At 34.4% G+C, this 14,965-nt stretch overlaps 1 protein-coding gene across 2 annotated transcripts in view; it reads left to right on the top strand.

Annotated features, from left to right (window-relative positions):
* The window catches only part of ABCD3 (ATP binding cassette subfamily D member 3), an 80,199-nt gene that overhangs the window by 47,778 nt on the left and 17,456 nt on the right, over nt 1-14,965 (top strand). The window contains exons 8-16 of one of the 2 annotated variants that reach the window (XM_069478235.1): nt 101-157; nt 2,107-2,249; nt 5,149-5,218; nt 7,669-7,738; nt 7,824-7,921; nt 8,026-8,117; nt 9,836-9,927; nt 10,014-10,086; nt 11,290-11,353. In XM_069478235.1, the coding sequence (XP_069334336.1) occupies nt 101-157; nt 2,107-2,249; nt 5,149-5,218; nt 7,669-7,738; nt 7,824-7,921; nt 8,026-8,117; nt 9,836-9,927; nt 10,014-10,086; nt 11,290-11,353 (759 nt within the window). Of the gene's footprint in view, nt 1-100; nt 158-357; nt 379-2,106; nt 2,250-5,148; nt 5,219-7,668; nt 7,739-7,823; nt 7,922-8,025; nt 8,118-9,835; nt 9,928-10,013; nt 10,087-11,289; nt 11,354-14,965 lie in introns of those variants that run through there. The other variant, XM_069478237.1, reaches the window with a different exon arrangement.

The following is a 14,965-nucleotide window of genomic DNA, read 5'->3' on the forward strand; positions in this document are numbered from 1 at the left end:
GATAATTATATATTAAATGTTTTTGCATTTAATATTTTGTATTAGCTATCATTCTAGTTCTTTTGTTTTAATTCTGTGCATTCTAATATTTATTTTACAGCCATTTTTAGACATAGTTTTGTATATCTTTAAGTTAACAAGTGCAATTGGAGCTCAGGTGAGTCTATTTTTATTTTACCTTTAAGTTGTTATAATACTGTATCATGAAAAGCTTAATAATAATGGTCTATAAGAATTTTCATATATCCCAAAGAATATGTTTTCACATCATCTATCTAACACAGTCTGGTTATAAAATAGTACTTTACTAGAGATTGAAAAAGGACTCATTTGGCTTTTTAATTTTTCTTAAGATAGATACTTGGAAAAATTTTGTGACATTAAAAACCAGAAGTACTTAAACATTGAATATACACGTACTTATTGTTGCAAAGTAATGTCTATAAAGAGATTTGGAGAAAGCCATTTTAATATAAAATTCGAATGTTAAAACATCAAAAGTGCATTTAGAATGGGTATAACAGTTTCAAGAATATTTTATAATAAAGTAAATGGTTGGCTATTCCATAAGCTTTATCACCCAGTCTCTGATATTTGTGATGGCAAGAATCACCTTTAAATTTTCTTTGAGTGTTCTCATTGAAATCTAACTTCAGTTGTTTAATATGTAATGTTATACGCTCATAACACAATCATATAATAATGTGGTTGTTGTATGTATATGTGTATGCATTTTGTATTTGGTTAACAAATAATTTATATAGTGATTTTTGTTGCTTTCTGAAACACCAGGGAAGGCAGTTTTTAATTTGAATTTTTTTGTCCATCTTCCTCTTTATGATCTTGGATCCAGATTTAATCATTCTTATAAGAATGATTGTTTTACTGTAAGCAAGGGAATAGGTCCAATTCCTCTTGTTTCTATGCTGTAATATTTTTTGGGTACTTACTACATTTTTATAATACTTAAATGTGTTTCCATGTCTTCCTGTTATCTGATTCTGTATTTTTTAAAGGCAGAAACTATTTTAATTACCTCTTTGGTCCATATTTATAGTAGTTGTTGAAATGCATTGACTTGATCAGATTTAATTAAAAAAAATCTTGAATACATAACTATATTCCTCACACATTGTGCTAGATTGTAGGAACAAAAAGATGAGTAAGACATGGTTCCTGCTGAAGAGGAATTACAATATGGTGAAAAAGGGTAGATAGTCAAGCAATTATAATGCAGTGTGATATGTCCAGTCATAGAAATTTCAGTAAAGTATTTACTGCCTGGAGGAATAGGAGTTGATATTTCAGCTACTTTGGGGAGGTACATGGGTGTTCATTAGCTATGTCAGGCTTCCCAAACATAAGAACAGCCTCACTGAATGGCATGTTAAGGTTACATTCATTTTAGTATGACAGAGCATAGGATATATAGGGGAGTGAGGGAAGAGCCTGTGATGAGCTTGGAAAGGTAAGCCTGAAGCTTCTCTGTTGGGATGGTCAGTGGGTGATGAGGTCACTTACAAAGTTAGAAGGAACAGCGGCTGGAAGAAAGATGCATAAGCAGGGAAAGGCAGATAGAGCTTGTCTAGGGGAATTGAACTTGAGGCATCTCCACAGTAGTGAGGTGAAGATGTGTGATACTTACTTGGAAATAATATCTTGGGTTCATGAGAGTGATAGGACTAGAGGTATAAATTTGAGATGAGAAGAGAGCTAAGGAAGGAACCTGAGAGAATATTAACATTCAAAGAGAAGACAAAAAAGAGGTCTGAGAATTATTGTGGAATCTTAAGAGGTTATCAGGAAGAGATCCAACAGAAGAGTGTTAGATGCCACAAAGTAAGAACTGCAGTTAGGAGTTTTTAGGTGAACAAGTGCAGGAGAGCTAAGAGTTGAGCTGCAGTGGTTGGAGAAGTATATGAGTAGTAAAAAGTGTAGAGGCTAGTGTGTATTTTTTCAGAAAAGAAACAAGGGGGAAAAAATTAACCAAAAGAGCAATTTCTTTCAGTCACTGGGGTTAATTATAGAAATGGTACATGTTCGCATCGAGTGAATTTATTGTGATATCCTAGAAGTTTGTGTATCTTTCTCTCCCAATAATAATAGGGCCCAGCAAGCATGATGGCCTACTTGGTTGTTTCTGGGCTATTCCTAACTCGACTTAGAAGACCCATTGGTAAGATGACAATAACTGAGCAAAAGTATGAAGGAGAATATAGATATGTTAATTCCCGGCTCATCACAAACAGGTAAGGAGAAATGCATTAAAGCTGTACTAAAAATCCATTTTTGTGGATATTGATGTCATTTATTTGACTCCAAAAAGTCTAGTAACACTGTTATTGAAATAGTGTGCATATATGCTTGTTTCAAACATACACATTATAAAGGATATTACTTTTACAAGGTAGTAATCCTCCATAGTTTGAACTGTTTTTCTTGTGTTAACCATGTAGTATTCCTCATTCACCTGTTCATTACCTTCTGTTGACTAATTTTCTGTTAATTTCACTTTAAACATAGTCAACATACAATTCAAATTCAAATATACTTACAGTACTTCAAAGAAAATTTTGTCTTAATTTATCCACAAGTATTTTTAAGACTGTTTGTAATGCTTAATGGAATTACTGTTTCAGTGCTTGTTTCTCTATTTGCCAGATGGTTTTACAATCTAAAATAGGAAAAAAAAATGTGAGCTTTGGAGCTAGCCATGCTAGTGTCAAAATTTACCTCTTCCACTTATCAATTATATATGATTTTAGCAAATTATTCACAGCCTCACTTTTCTTCTTTAAAATAGGTAGATAATGTAGAATTATTATAATGGTTACATTTAATAATGTATATAAAGCTTCTAGTTCAGTTTTTGATGTGGAGAAAGTACTAAATTTTCTCAAGTTGATTTGTCAACTTTGAGTCATTTCAAGGGTTCTAATATTTAATATGCTCTAGGCATTTACAAAATTACTTAGGAAATTACTCTTTTAACAGTTCTCTCTTCCGTTATGTCCTTGGATTGCTCAAATGGTATCAGTTTTATTTATTTGTTTATTTATTTAGAGGCAGAGTCTTGCTCTGTCCCCCAGGCTGGAGTGCAGTGGTACAATCATAGCTCACTGCAACCTTGATCTCCTGGGCTCAGGCAGTTCTCCCACCTCAGCCTCCCAAGTAGCTGGGACTACAGGTGTGCGCCACTGTGACTGGATAATTGTTTTTATTTTCTGTAGAGATGAGATCTCGCTCTGTTGCCCAGGCTGTTCTTGAACACCTGGCCTCAAGTGATCCTCCTGCCTTGGCTTCCCAAAGCACTGAGATTACAGGCCTGAGCTCACTCCAGGCTTGAAATGGTACCAGTTTTAAGTGCGTTTTTGTGCTCTGGGACAGCAGAGGAAGAGGGTGTTAAGTAGAGAGGTGATTTGCCAAGTAAATGAAAGATGATATCAGCTAGGGTGCTTTTTACTGCAAGAAACAGAAAATATGAGTCATGACTTCAACAATAAAGACATTTCCTACTTCCCATAAGAACCCTAAAGACGGAGCTCTCACTCTTCTTTGATATTCTCTTGGTTCTGCCCCCCTTTGTGTGCTGCCCGTTTCCTCAGGCTGATCCTTCTTTTGATCACAGGATGGCAAAAGCAGTTCCAGATCTCACTAGCCCCGCTCCCCTGCAAAAAGGTCCAGAAACAAAAAGGAGCCGTATCTTCTGTTGTCTCTTTAAGAGAGCAAAGAAACATTTCTCAGAAGTCCCATAGCCGACTTTCCCATCTCATTGGCCAGAATTATCACTTGCTCATGTCTAATAGCCATCACAGCAAAGTGATGGGCTTAGGACCAATTTGGACCCATACCCTAGGAATGGGGTTGAGGCCATTCCTAAAGCATTAGGGTACACAGAAAAGGATAGATAACTAAGAAAATTGGGGTTCTTTTAGGAAGAAGGACATGGAAGACGATAGATGTCAGATAGGCAGCCATCAGTATTCCGGGATGTTTTGTCCTTTTAGATTTTTCATTAGACATAAAATGATTCAGTTCAGGAGAAGGAGAATCCTCACCTCATCTTCTTCAATGGAGAGGAGGTAGAAGGAAGTTTTAAAAAGTAATTATAGGTGTGGATTTGTGGGATTCTTATACCCTAGAGGTCTGTATCATTGTGTAATGGAAACCACAAAACCCATGACAAATGTGATGCATCTTTATGGAAAGTTAATTTTACTTGAAGAGGTTGAAGGAGGAGGTACCTTGTTTTCATGAAAAAATATGTCCATTTTCAAGTGGAATATGAAATTCACATTTTTAAGGGAAAAAGATTTTAAAGACATATTGGGTATTTATTGAAGGCTGTTTGAACTGTACCTTCTAGACTTCTGTGTAAACATTTGCTTTCCTCTGCTGTAAGAGATACTTAGCTGGAAAAGTTTACATCATACAGTAGAAAGACTATAAACTTTAGCGTCAGATATAAGTTAAAATTTCAGCTTCTTGACTTGCTGACTGTGTGACTTTAACAAATTTGCTCGATTACACTGAACTTTTCTTCATCTATAAAATGCCCTTTTTTTTCTAGTCAACATATCTGTGGGCCTTGTATGCCCATCAAGGCCAGCTCAAGAAAAGGGGAGCTGCTGTGAGGATGTGGTGGGGTTCCAAGGTTCCCTCCTAGGAGCTGGCACTGTGAAGCCATCAGTCCTTAGCCTGCTTTTCTTTCAAAGGCTATATGTTAAGGCATCACTACCCATCTTTTTCTAGCTGTTGTTTTTTTCCTCTCCCTCCTGTCTGGCTCTATACTTTCACTTACAGTCTATAATGTCTATCCCAGCCTTTTGTATATATCACCACAGCTTCCTTCTGTGTCTTATTTCAAATTTCTGAGAATTAGCCCAACGTATCTTTCCCAGCCAGGCTACATACGGTATTGGTTGCAGTGCAGTATATAATCCAGTCAGGTGTATATTCCTGTGCTCCCATCAACTGAGCTAGGAGCAGGATCTCAAGTATAGACCATAGCTTCAGATAAACCAGATAAGCTCTTAATCACAAAGTGCCCATTTAAATACAAAAGTTCAGTCATTAAATACTGTATTTCAATTATTTTTCAGGCATATGTAACATTAAAATTAATTGCTGAATTATTTTCTTTAATAGTGAAGAAATTGCCTTTTACGATGGAAATAAAAGAGAAAAGCAGACAATCTACTCAGTCTTCCGAAAACTGGTAAGAAAGCATACTTGAGGCTCATGTGTTCATAGAAAGATTTTTTTTTTTGTCCTATGCCAGGAGATATATATAAAAAAAAACATATGTATATAAACATGCCTTTTATATATATGCATATCTTAAAGATATCTTTAAAAATAGGTATAAGTAATTTTTACATTATATTTTCAATAAAAATGAGATTAAAAACTATCATATCAACATATTAAACTGCCCATTTATAAAAATGGATAGATTTATTAAGATAATCTTCAGTGTATTTTCACAGAGCTTGCTTAGGGGTCTTATATAGTGATAAATTTAGTGATTCTCACAGAAAGAATTTGTTCCTGTAGCATGCATGAAAATACAGTGAAGATTATTATGTAGAGCAGGAGTTAGCAAACTTTTTCTGTAAAGAGCTAGAAAGTGGAATGTATTTTAGGCTTTTCAGACCATACAGTCCCTGTTGGAACTATTCAGCTCTGCTACTCAACAGTAGCCATATATAATACATAAATGAATGATAAATAAATGGGTGTGGCTATGTTCTAATAAAACTTAATGTACAAAAACAAGTAGCAGGCTGGATTCGGACTGTGGGTCATAGTTTGCTGACCTTTTTTGGTTTTTGTCTCTATAGTTGCAGAAGGAAAAGTTTTTAAATTATTTCAGAAATTGGATTTTTGCCTCATCAATATTTAACATGACTCAATTTTTAGAGTACTCACTGATAAAATGCATTTTCGATAATTTTCCAGGGGGCTGCTGTTCCTCAGCTTGCTTTTCACATGGCTTGCTTATTCTCATCCTTTATAGATTTTTAGCCCAGAATTAACACTTTATTGAGGCTTTGCCTTCTCTGATTAGCTTATTAAAATGGCCTCTAACAGTTTCTTTCTGTTTTAATCATCTGTTTCCTTAAAAGCATATACAGTCAGCCCTCCATATCTGTGGGTTCTGCATTTGTGGATTCAACCATCCACAGATTGAAAATATTTGGGAAAAAAAAATTGTGTCTGTATTTAACACATACAAACTTTTTGTTCCTATCATTATTACGTACATTGTTGTATTATTACAATACAACTATTAGTGTAACAACTATTTACATAGCATTTACATTGTATTAGGTATTATAAGTAATCTACAGATGATTTAAAGTATGTGAGAGGATGTGCTTAGGTTATTTGCAAATACTAGACTATTTTGTATCAGGGACTTGAGCATCTGTGGGTTTTGGTATCTGAAGGAGATCCTGAAACCAATTCCCCTTGGATTCCAAGGGACTTCTGTATTGCAGTCTATAATTATCTTTTGATTAGAATGTAAATTCCATGAGCCCAGGGATCTTATTGTTCTATTCATTGTTAGATCTCCAGCTTGAGCACAGTGTCTGACACATGATAGTCATTGAATAAATGTTCCAGACATTGGTCTAGTTGCAGGTTATAAGCTACCCTATACTCAGGAAGCCCACATTTTAGTAGAAGAGACAGTAAGTATATAAACAACTGGATGTTCTGTATAATTTCAGGTAGTAATAAATTCTGTAACCACAAATGAACCAGAATAAAAGGATAGATATGATGGGTTATTGCCTAGTTGTTTTATCCAGAATGGCTAAGAAGGTCTTTCTTTAGGAGGTGACAGTCAGAAACCACATGAAGTAAAGGAGTTAGTCACAAAATGTAAATATCTAGAAAGAGAGTATTCCTGACAAAGGAAACAACAATAGGAAAGCCTTAGGACAGGAGCATGTTTGAGAAACCCATTATTTCTGGAGTTCAGTAAGAAGGGGCAAAGTAGAAGCAGATGAACTTGAAAATAGAGCCCAATGCCAGATCATGTAGGACCTTGAATAAGCTGATAGATGGACAGTTTGAGAACACTAAAACTCCAGAATAAAAAATATTTGGGGCTTGTAATTTTGAGATAATGCTTGCTCACATTAAATCTATAGAGTTGGGCTGTGTGGCATTGATTTACTTTAGCATTCAGTTTAGATTGAGTGTACTATAATTCTTACAGAAAGCATAGACCATGTGTCTCCACCAAAAGCAAAACATTGAATGTCAGTTTGGACACAAGGCTAGTGTTTCACCCAAATTAGCTCATCCCTCTGTTCTTTTGCTTTGTTTGTTGATCAGTTTGGGCATATATGTATCTGACAATATTGTGAACACAATAGCATTGTACTGTTACACACAAGAGAAACAACCTTGTTAAAGTTGTTTATGTAATTTCCATTCTGTTTGCATAAAAATGGTTTTGTGAAATGTTTGCCATCTACTCTGCGATTAGCATTGTGCCCAGTGAAGTGTGATGTACAATGTAATCAGAAATCATAGGCACTCAGTAAATATTTATTGAATAAATGAATTATATAGTTCATTTTATCCTCATGGTAGATTCATTTTTTTATACATAGAAAAATATTTATATATTTTGTTTTTGTTTTCTGCCAGGTTGAGCACCTACATAATTTTATTTTGTTTCGGTTCTCTATGGGCTTCATTGATAGTATAATTGCCAAATGTAAGTACGTTTTAAAATACACAATGCAATGAAATTTGTGGGAAAAGTGAAGTATTATTAATATTTTAAATCTGTTTTGTTTTAGACCTTGCCACTGTAGTTGGTTACCTAGTTGTCAGTCGTCCTTTCTTAGATTTATCTCATCCTCGACATGTCAAGAGTACACATTCAGAACTTCTGGAGGTAAAGTAATTATGATAAAGTGAAAATCTAAAAATAAAAATAAAGAAAGCCTAGTTTGTAATGTTAGAAATATAAGTAAAAACTAATACTTATTTCTTTTTAAGGATTACTATCAAAGTGGAAGAATGCTTTTGCGAATGTCTCAAGCTCTGGGTCGAATAGTTTTGGCTGGGCGTGAAATGACTAGATTGGCTGGGTAAGATTGATAATAATGAGCAGTTACAGACTGTAATTTAAAAGATATGTTATCATTAATGATTGTGCTCAGTTGAAGTTAAGATAAGGGAGCAACATTTCCTATTCCAGGCAGCTGGTTTTGATGGAAGATTTTTCTCTGACTGTGAACTTTTTATATTTCCTGAAGATAGCTGTTTTAAGCCTTACACTAAATTAGTGGTTCTCAAGCCGTTTGCTCCATGGACACTGGTATTTGATAAGCTGAGAAATGTTGAATCATGGCAGTGTTTTCTTAATCCATGGAAAATTAAGTTAATAAATAGTATTTCCTCATTTGAACTTTTTTGTCCCCTACCATACATTTTTTCCTTAGATCTTTGATACTGGCAACCTAACAAAACAGATGAACAGAGATGAAGTTGATTTTAGTGGAAAAAAATGAGAAGTTAACTTACGATATCTGTAGATACAGTTGTAAATATGGTCATATTGTCTAGTAGTAAAATTGTTCTTAGAACATACAGTCGAATTAAATATTTCAGTATTTCAAACCCTAATAAAAAGGGTTTTTGTGTTTTTGTGGTGTGGTGTCAAGAACAATGTAATGTAAAAAGCATCATAACTTTTAGGTTACCTGAAGAAATTTGATGACTTAAGGTCTTTCCTAGGCCTGTGATCCATCTTCATATTTCTTCCTCTTTTTTCCTCCTATGACAGTTAAGGTCTTCTTGGCAAGATAGAAATTGTAAACTACTATGAGTAGTGTCTTTCTTTTGAGAATGCTAACACTCTTCCTACTTGTTACTAACTTTTCTCATGCCTTTGCAGTTCATGGCATGTGAGATGCTTCTGTTCCTTTGGGAGGTTGGTTGGTTGGTTGGTTGATAGGTTGGTTGCTTCCTTTTTTCTTTCTTTCTTTGAATCATTGAGGTGTGATTGACATATAAAAAACTATACATATGTGATATATACAATTTGATGAATATGGGGATAAGTTATATAATGTATACAATTTGATGAATATGGGGATAAGTTATATACCTGTGAAACCATCCAGACCATAAACAGATCCATCACCTCCCAAAGTTTCCTTTAGAAGGTTTCTGCTTATTATTCACCAAAAAAATCCTGTTCTGTTCTTTGATCGAGTACTTTCTCTCTTTACTGCCCAACCTCTTGTCATTAGTTTGGATTTCTCTCTATTTGCCACAGTGATTTCCATCTAATATTTAGAACTCTTCATCTTTCCCCCTCTTCAGAGTAAGAAAGAGAGAATCTTCCAGATTCTTCCCTGTTTGCAGGGCGGCAGCGTGCATTTGGCATACGTAATGCCTTCCTCAGATAGAAAGGTTACCCTTATACATGACTTTGTAGGTCACTTCAGCAAGAACTCAGGGTCCATACTTCTGGGTCTAAGGAATGTACTGGCAGTAGTCCTTTTGTAGTATCCTCAAGAAACTTCCTTAAAATTCTAGCAGCAAACAACTGTCTTGACTTGCCTATTAATGAAGTATCTGTTGTGCTGGGGATCCTATGAAACCTCTTCCCTTATCCCCATGTTCCTGATCTCCTGTTGAAAGATAGTAAAACATGCATACTATCATTAAAACTTTATGTTAATGAGACTTCTTTTAGGTTATTTATACTAAATCATAATTTTAGGAACTTCAGTTAAGTTTGTATAAAAGATAATATTCTGGAGTTTTGATTATGGTTTCCTTTTTTTAACAATTTTAGTTTTACCGCTCGGATTACAGAATTAATGCAAGTACTAACGGATTTAAATAATGGCAAATATGAACGCACAATGGTCTCGCAACAGGAAAAGGGTAAATATGAACGTCACAGTTTGAGGTCACAGTTTTAAGTGTTTCCTGACATAATGTGATGCTTTAATACTTATTTTCCATTTAAGGTATTGAAGGCGTACAAGTCATTCCCTTGATACCGGGTGCTGGAGAAATCATTAATGCAGATAACGTTATAAAGTACGTACAGAAAAAGGTCCTTTAGCACCATAAACTTTTGTTCAACTTTATAATAGCCTTTCTCTTTCAGCTTGCAATTGCTTAGTATTTAATTTAAAATTACCCTCCTTTTCTTTAAAAACAGCTTTGAGGTATCATTGACATAAAAATTGTATATATATTTAAGGTATACAACTTGACATTTTGATATATGTATACATTGTGAAATGATTACCACATTTCAGCTAATTAACTTATCTGTCACCTATACATAGTTATTTTTGTGTGTGGTGAGAATTTAATTTAGATCTATCTTAGCAAATTTCAAGTATATAATATAGTATTTTTAACTGTTGTCCTTGTGCTGTACATTAGCTCTCCAGAACTTATTCATCTTATATCACCTAAACTTTGTACCCTTTGACCAACATCACCCCTTTGCCTCCTCCCCTTAGCCCCTGGCAACCACCATCCTACTCTCTGCTTCTGTGAGCTTGATTATTTTAGATTACACATACAAGTAAGATCATACAGTGTTTATTTTTGTCTTGCTTATTTTGCTTAGCATAATGTCTTCCAGTTCCATCCATATTGTTGAAAATAGCAGAATTTCTTTCTTTTTAAAGGCTGAATAATCTGTTATGTGTGTGTGGTTATACATACACGTGTGTTATGTGTATATACACACATATATACATTATATTTTCTTTATCTTTTCGTCAAAGGACATTTAGGTAGTTTTCATATCTTGGCTATTATATATAATGCTTCAGTGAACATTGGAGTATATCTTTGAGATACTGATTTTATTTCCTTTGGGTATATACGCAGAGTGGGATTCCTAGATCGTATGATATTTCTTATTTTTTGAAGAAACTCCAGATTGTTTTCTATAATGGCTGTACTAGTTTACATTTCCAGCAACAATTTACAAGGGTTCCCTTTTCTCCACATCTTTGCCAATACTTATCTATTGTCTTTTTGGTGATTGACATCCTAACAGGCATGAGGTGCTCATTGTGGTTTCAATTTGCAGTTCCCTGATGATTAGACAGGTTGGGCACCTTTTTCATATGCCTGTTGGCAGTGTGAATTTTCTTTTAAGAAATGTTTATTTAGGTCCTTGCCCCAATTTTTAATGAGGTCATTTGAATTTTGGTATTGAGTTGTATGAGTTCCTTATATATTTTAAAATTTTCCTTTTTTTATTAATTTCCTCTATAGGTTTGATCATGTTCCTTTAGCAACGCCAAATGGAGATGTCTTGATCCGAGACCTTAATTTTGAAGTAAGGTTTTAAATTATCATGTAAAAGCTTAAATCACCTTCAAAATGTAAACTGACAAACTGTTGTCTGAATATTTAAATTAATTTTAAGGCTTGACTTAGTCTCTGAATCCACAGAATTGCTTTAAAAAGTAAGTCTTTGAAACACTTAGAACTTAGAACTTAGAAGTATATTTTTCTTAATTGATAGGACTTTAAAATTTCAAATACTACTGTCAAAAAACTTTTTGCAAATAAAGTCCAAGTCAAGAGAGCCATAGAGGATATGCTTAAGTGGAATCTCCAGTGAACACTTAAACATGCAAATGTATTTTTACACTCTTTAAATTAAAAAAACCTTACAGTTTGGTTGATACTGTTTTGACTGTGCAAGAGGATTTATACCTATAAAAACAAAATACAGAATTCTTTTATTAATAATACTGATGAAAACAGTGGAAAAACAGCACAACAGCACTACAGATAGTCACTCAGAACAAGCAAAATCTCATGCGAAGTGAATTCTGATGCTGATTCAATGTATTCTTTTTTTTTTAATTTTTTCTTTTTTTAATTTTTTTTTTTTTTTTTTTTGAGGCAGAGTCTCACTCTATTGCCCGGGCTAGAGTGAGTGCTGTGGCGTCAGCCTAGCTCACAACAACCTCAACCTGGTCTCAAGCAATCTTCCTGCCTCAGCCTCCCGAGTAGCTGGAACTACAGGCATGTGCCACCATGCCCGGCTAATTTTTTTCTATATATATTTTTAGCTGTCCATATAATTTCTTTCTATTTTTAGTAGAGACAGGGTCTCGCTCTTGCTCAGACTGGTCTCGAACTCCTGACCTCAAGCGATCCTCCCGCCTCAGCCTCCCAGAGTGCTAGGATTACAGGCGTGAGTCACCGCACCTGGCCTCAATGTATTCTTTTAATGAAATGGGATTTGGCAGGCCAAATTAAAAATAAAAGACAAAAGAGTGTTTTTGTCTCATTTTGTAAGACTCACAAATCTAAAGGTTACTATTGGGCTATTAGGTTGTGTGTATGTTGTGACTTCATGAATGGCTCAGATCTGGAAATCTTGAAGATTAATAACAAATTTATGTCATGTAGACTGTGTCCCAGTTCCAGATACCATTTCCCTAGAATAGCACTGTCCGACAGAACTTTGTGTGATGGTGGAAATGTTCTATATTTGCACTGTTCAGAACAATAACCTCATGTGGATATTGAGCACTTGAAATGTGACTAGTACAGCTAAGGAACTGAATTTTAAGTTGTATTTAATTGTGATTAATATAATTTTAAATTAAGTAGCCACATGTAACTAGTGGCTACTGTATTGGACAGCACAGCGCCAGGATTCCTCTTTACATGCCTTTGTGTCTGGCCTTCTGTAATGTGTGTTTTATGCAGGGTTATTTTTTCGAGTGGCTTTCATTGAAGGAATATTGTCTGATAGTTTATAAAATGTAATTATTGGATTTTTTTTTTAAATTGTTACAGTCTTAGGTAAGTCTTCAATTGTTCTGCTCTTAGTAATTTATATTTATTAAGTATATGTCTATTTCTCAAGGTACTGTAAAAATGGAAAATGTTAGTTACTTACATACTTTGAATTTATTCAACAATATATGTCATTATCATCTTTATTTTAAAGCCAGGAAACACAAGAGGAAGTAAAGAAAATAATAAATATAGTTGATAAATATTGAATGACTCCAAGTATCACGAAAGTGTTTTCTCACTAGGTCTGGGTACTCCATTTACTTGAGTGCTGCTTTGGCAGAATAGGTAGCCAGCCTTGAGTTCCAGCAGCCCTTTTATTACTACTACACAAGGGTAAAAAGGGACATGAGACTTCTCTATTGAAGAATGCCTCTTAGCCCTTTCTCCCGTTTTCCCTCACTTCTGTCTTTATGCACAAATAAAATATACCAACAATATAGGTGTACATGTGGCTTAAGCATGGTGAAAAGGGATTTGGGATCTGTATGTACAGATACACAGAGGAGCCAGATCATGATTATGGTCCATAATACTATTTTGTTACAAGGTTACCACACTAAAGTGGTTACTTTCTTTTTATTTCAAAGTCTTTTCTTTTCTTTTAGTCCCAATCTCTTATGTTTGAATTTGATATACTTCTGGCCAGTTCCTGTAAGTTCACTTTTATAGTCTTAAAATGGTCCTTAATATTTTGCCCTTATTTTGATTTCATTTGGAAAATCTTGAGTCCCCAGTTATGCCCCTGCTCATTCAAGTTTTTTACTTTGTAACCGTGTTCCTTACTACCTGGTGTCTAGTCTGTGATTCTTGTTTTCTCCTCCTCTGGGAGCTGTTTCTTTGATTTCTATACTTTTGGTTCACTGTTATGAACTCCTCTTCTATGTCTTTCTGATTTAAGGCATTCTAAATTAGACTTGGCTTTTTCATGTTCGTTCTGTCTTTCCGTCGTTTGCCCTAACATATCCTTTATATCATCACAAACATCCTTCAGTTCCTTGTAACCTCCAGTTATTTTCTACCCTTCCGGCTCACTTGAAAATAGAGATTTTCTTTTCTTGGAAAGAGGCATAATAAAACTGAGACTTGGCCCCCAAAATGAATGGTTCCTACTTTATGATTAATTTGCCTTTTGGGTTACGTTATAACCAAATAATAAAAGCTGCTTTGGGATAAGAGATTTTATGCCTTTTTCCTTTATAAACTCCCCAGCATAAGCATATTTATCTATCTCGATATTTTTCTGTGAGGTGTATAGACTGGAGAGACCCTAAGCAATAACAACTTGCAGGTTATAATGTAGGGATTAAACTAGTATTAATACTTTGTAACTTACCTAGATTTTTATGTTTTCAGTAAGTCCTATTTATAGTGTTTAAAGAAGCCAGTAAGTCTTCATAAACAGCATACTTTTATATAATTCCTCTTGTATTTAAATCATTTATGTGTAGAATTTTTCAGTTTCTTATGGTAAATTCAAAGGAAGTAGGATTTATCAAGGAATGTTATTTTGGTGGAAGGTTTTTATTGGTAAAAATATGTGTTGACCCAGTAAAACAATCTAAGAACTGTAATTAAACAGTGTTATTAAGGACTTAATTTTCAGTAAAAGTTATGCTTGGCTTTTAATCTTAACTTAAGCCCTCAAAAGTACATGTTTATAAATCTTTAATATGGAAAAATTACCACTGACTTACCATGGCTGATGTCATAATTGAGGGTTTTATCCAACACTGCCAAAAGCTATGGAGTAGAGAAAAGTTAATGCTAAGTCTAAGACATTTGAGCATAAGAGAGTACTTAAGGATTTCAAGTAAGTCTAGTTATTATTTATATGTATCATTACAAACTTGGGTTTTTGAGTTTTCTGGCATAATGCAGCAAATAGTTTAGAGAAGTTTTGTTGGAGGCAGGAATGTGGATATCAGTGTAAACCACAAAGAACAGTTGGGGGAAAAAAATAGATATGTGGCTGACGTTACTCAAATAAAGCAGAGTAGGAGGGAACCATTTAATTCACAACTCCCTAAACCTTAGGAGCTCCTAAGTTGTCACTGTTACAGTAGAATGCAGTTATTATATATAATAACCTTGTTTTATCAGTAATATTCAGTACATTTTCTAGGATAAG

The sequence above is a fragment of the Eulemur rufifrons genome, chromosome 8, assembly GCF_041146395.1.
Source record: "Eulemur rufifrons isolate Redbay chromosome 8, OSU_ERuf_1, whole genome shotgun sequence".
In the NCBI taxonomy this organism is placed as follows: Eukaryota; Metazoa; Chordata; class Mammalia; order Primates; family Lemuridae; genus Eulemur; species Eulemur rufifrons.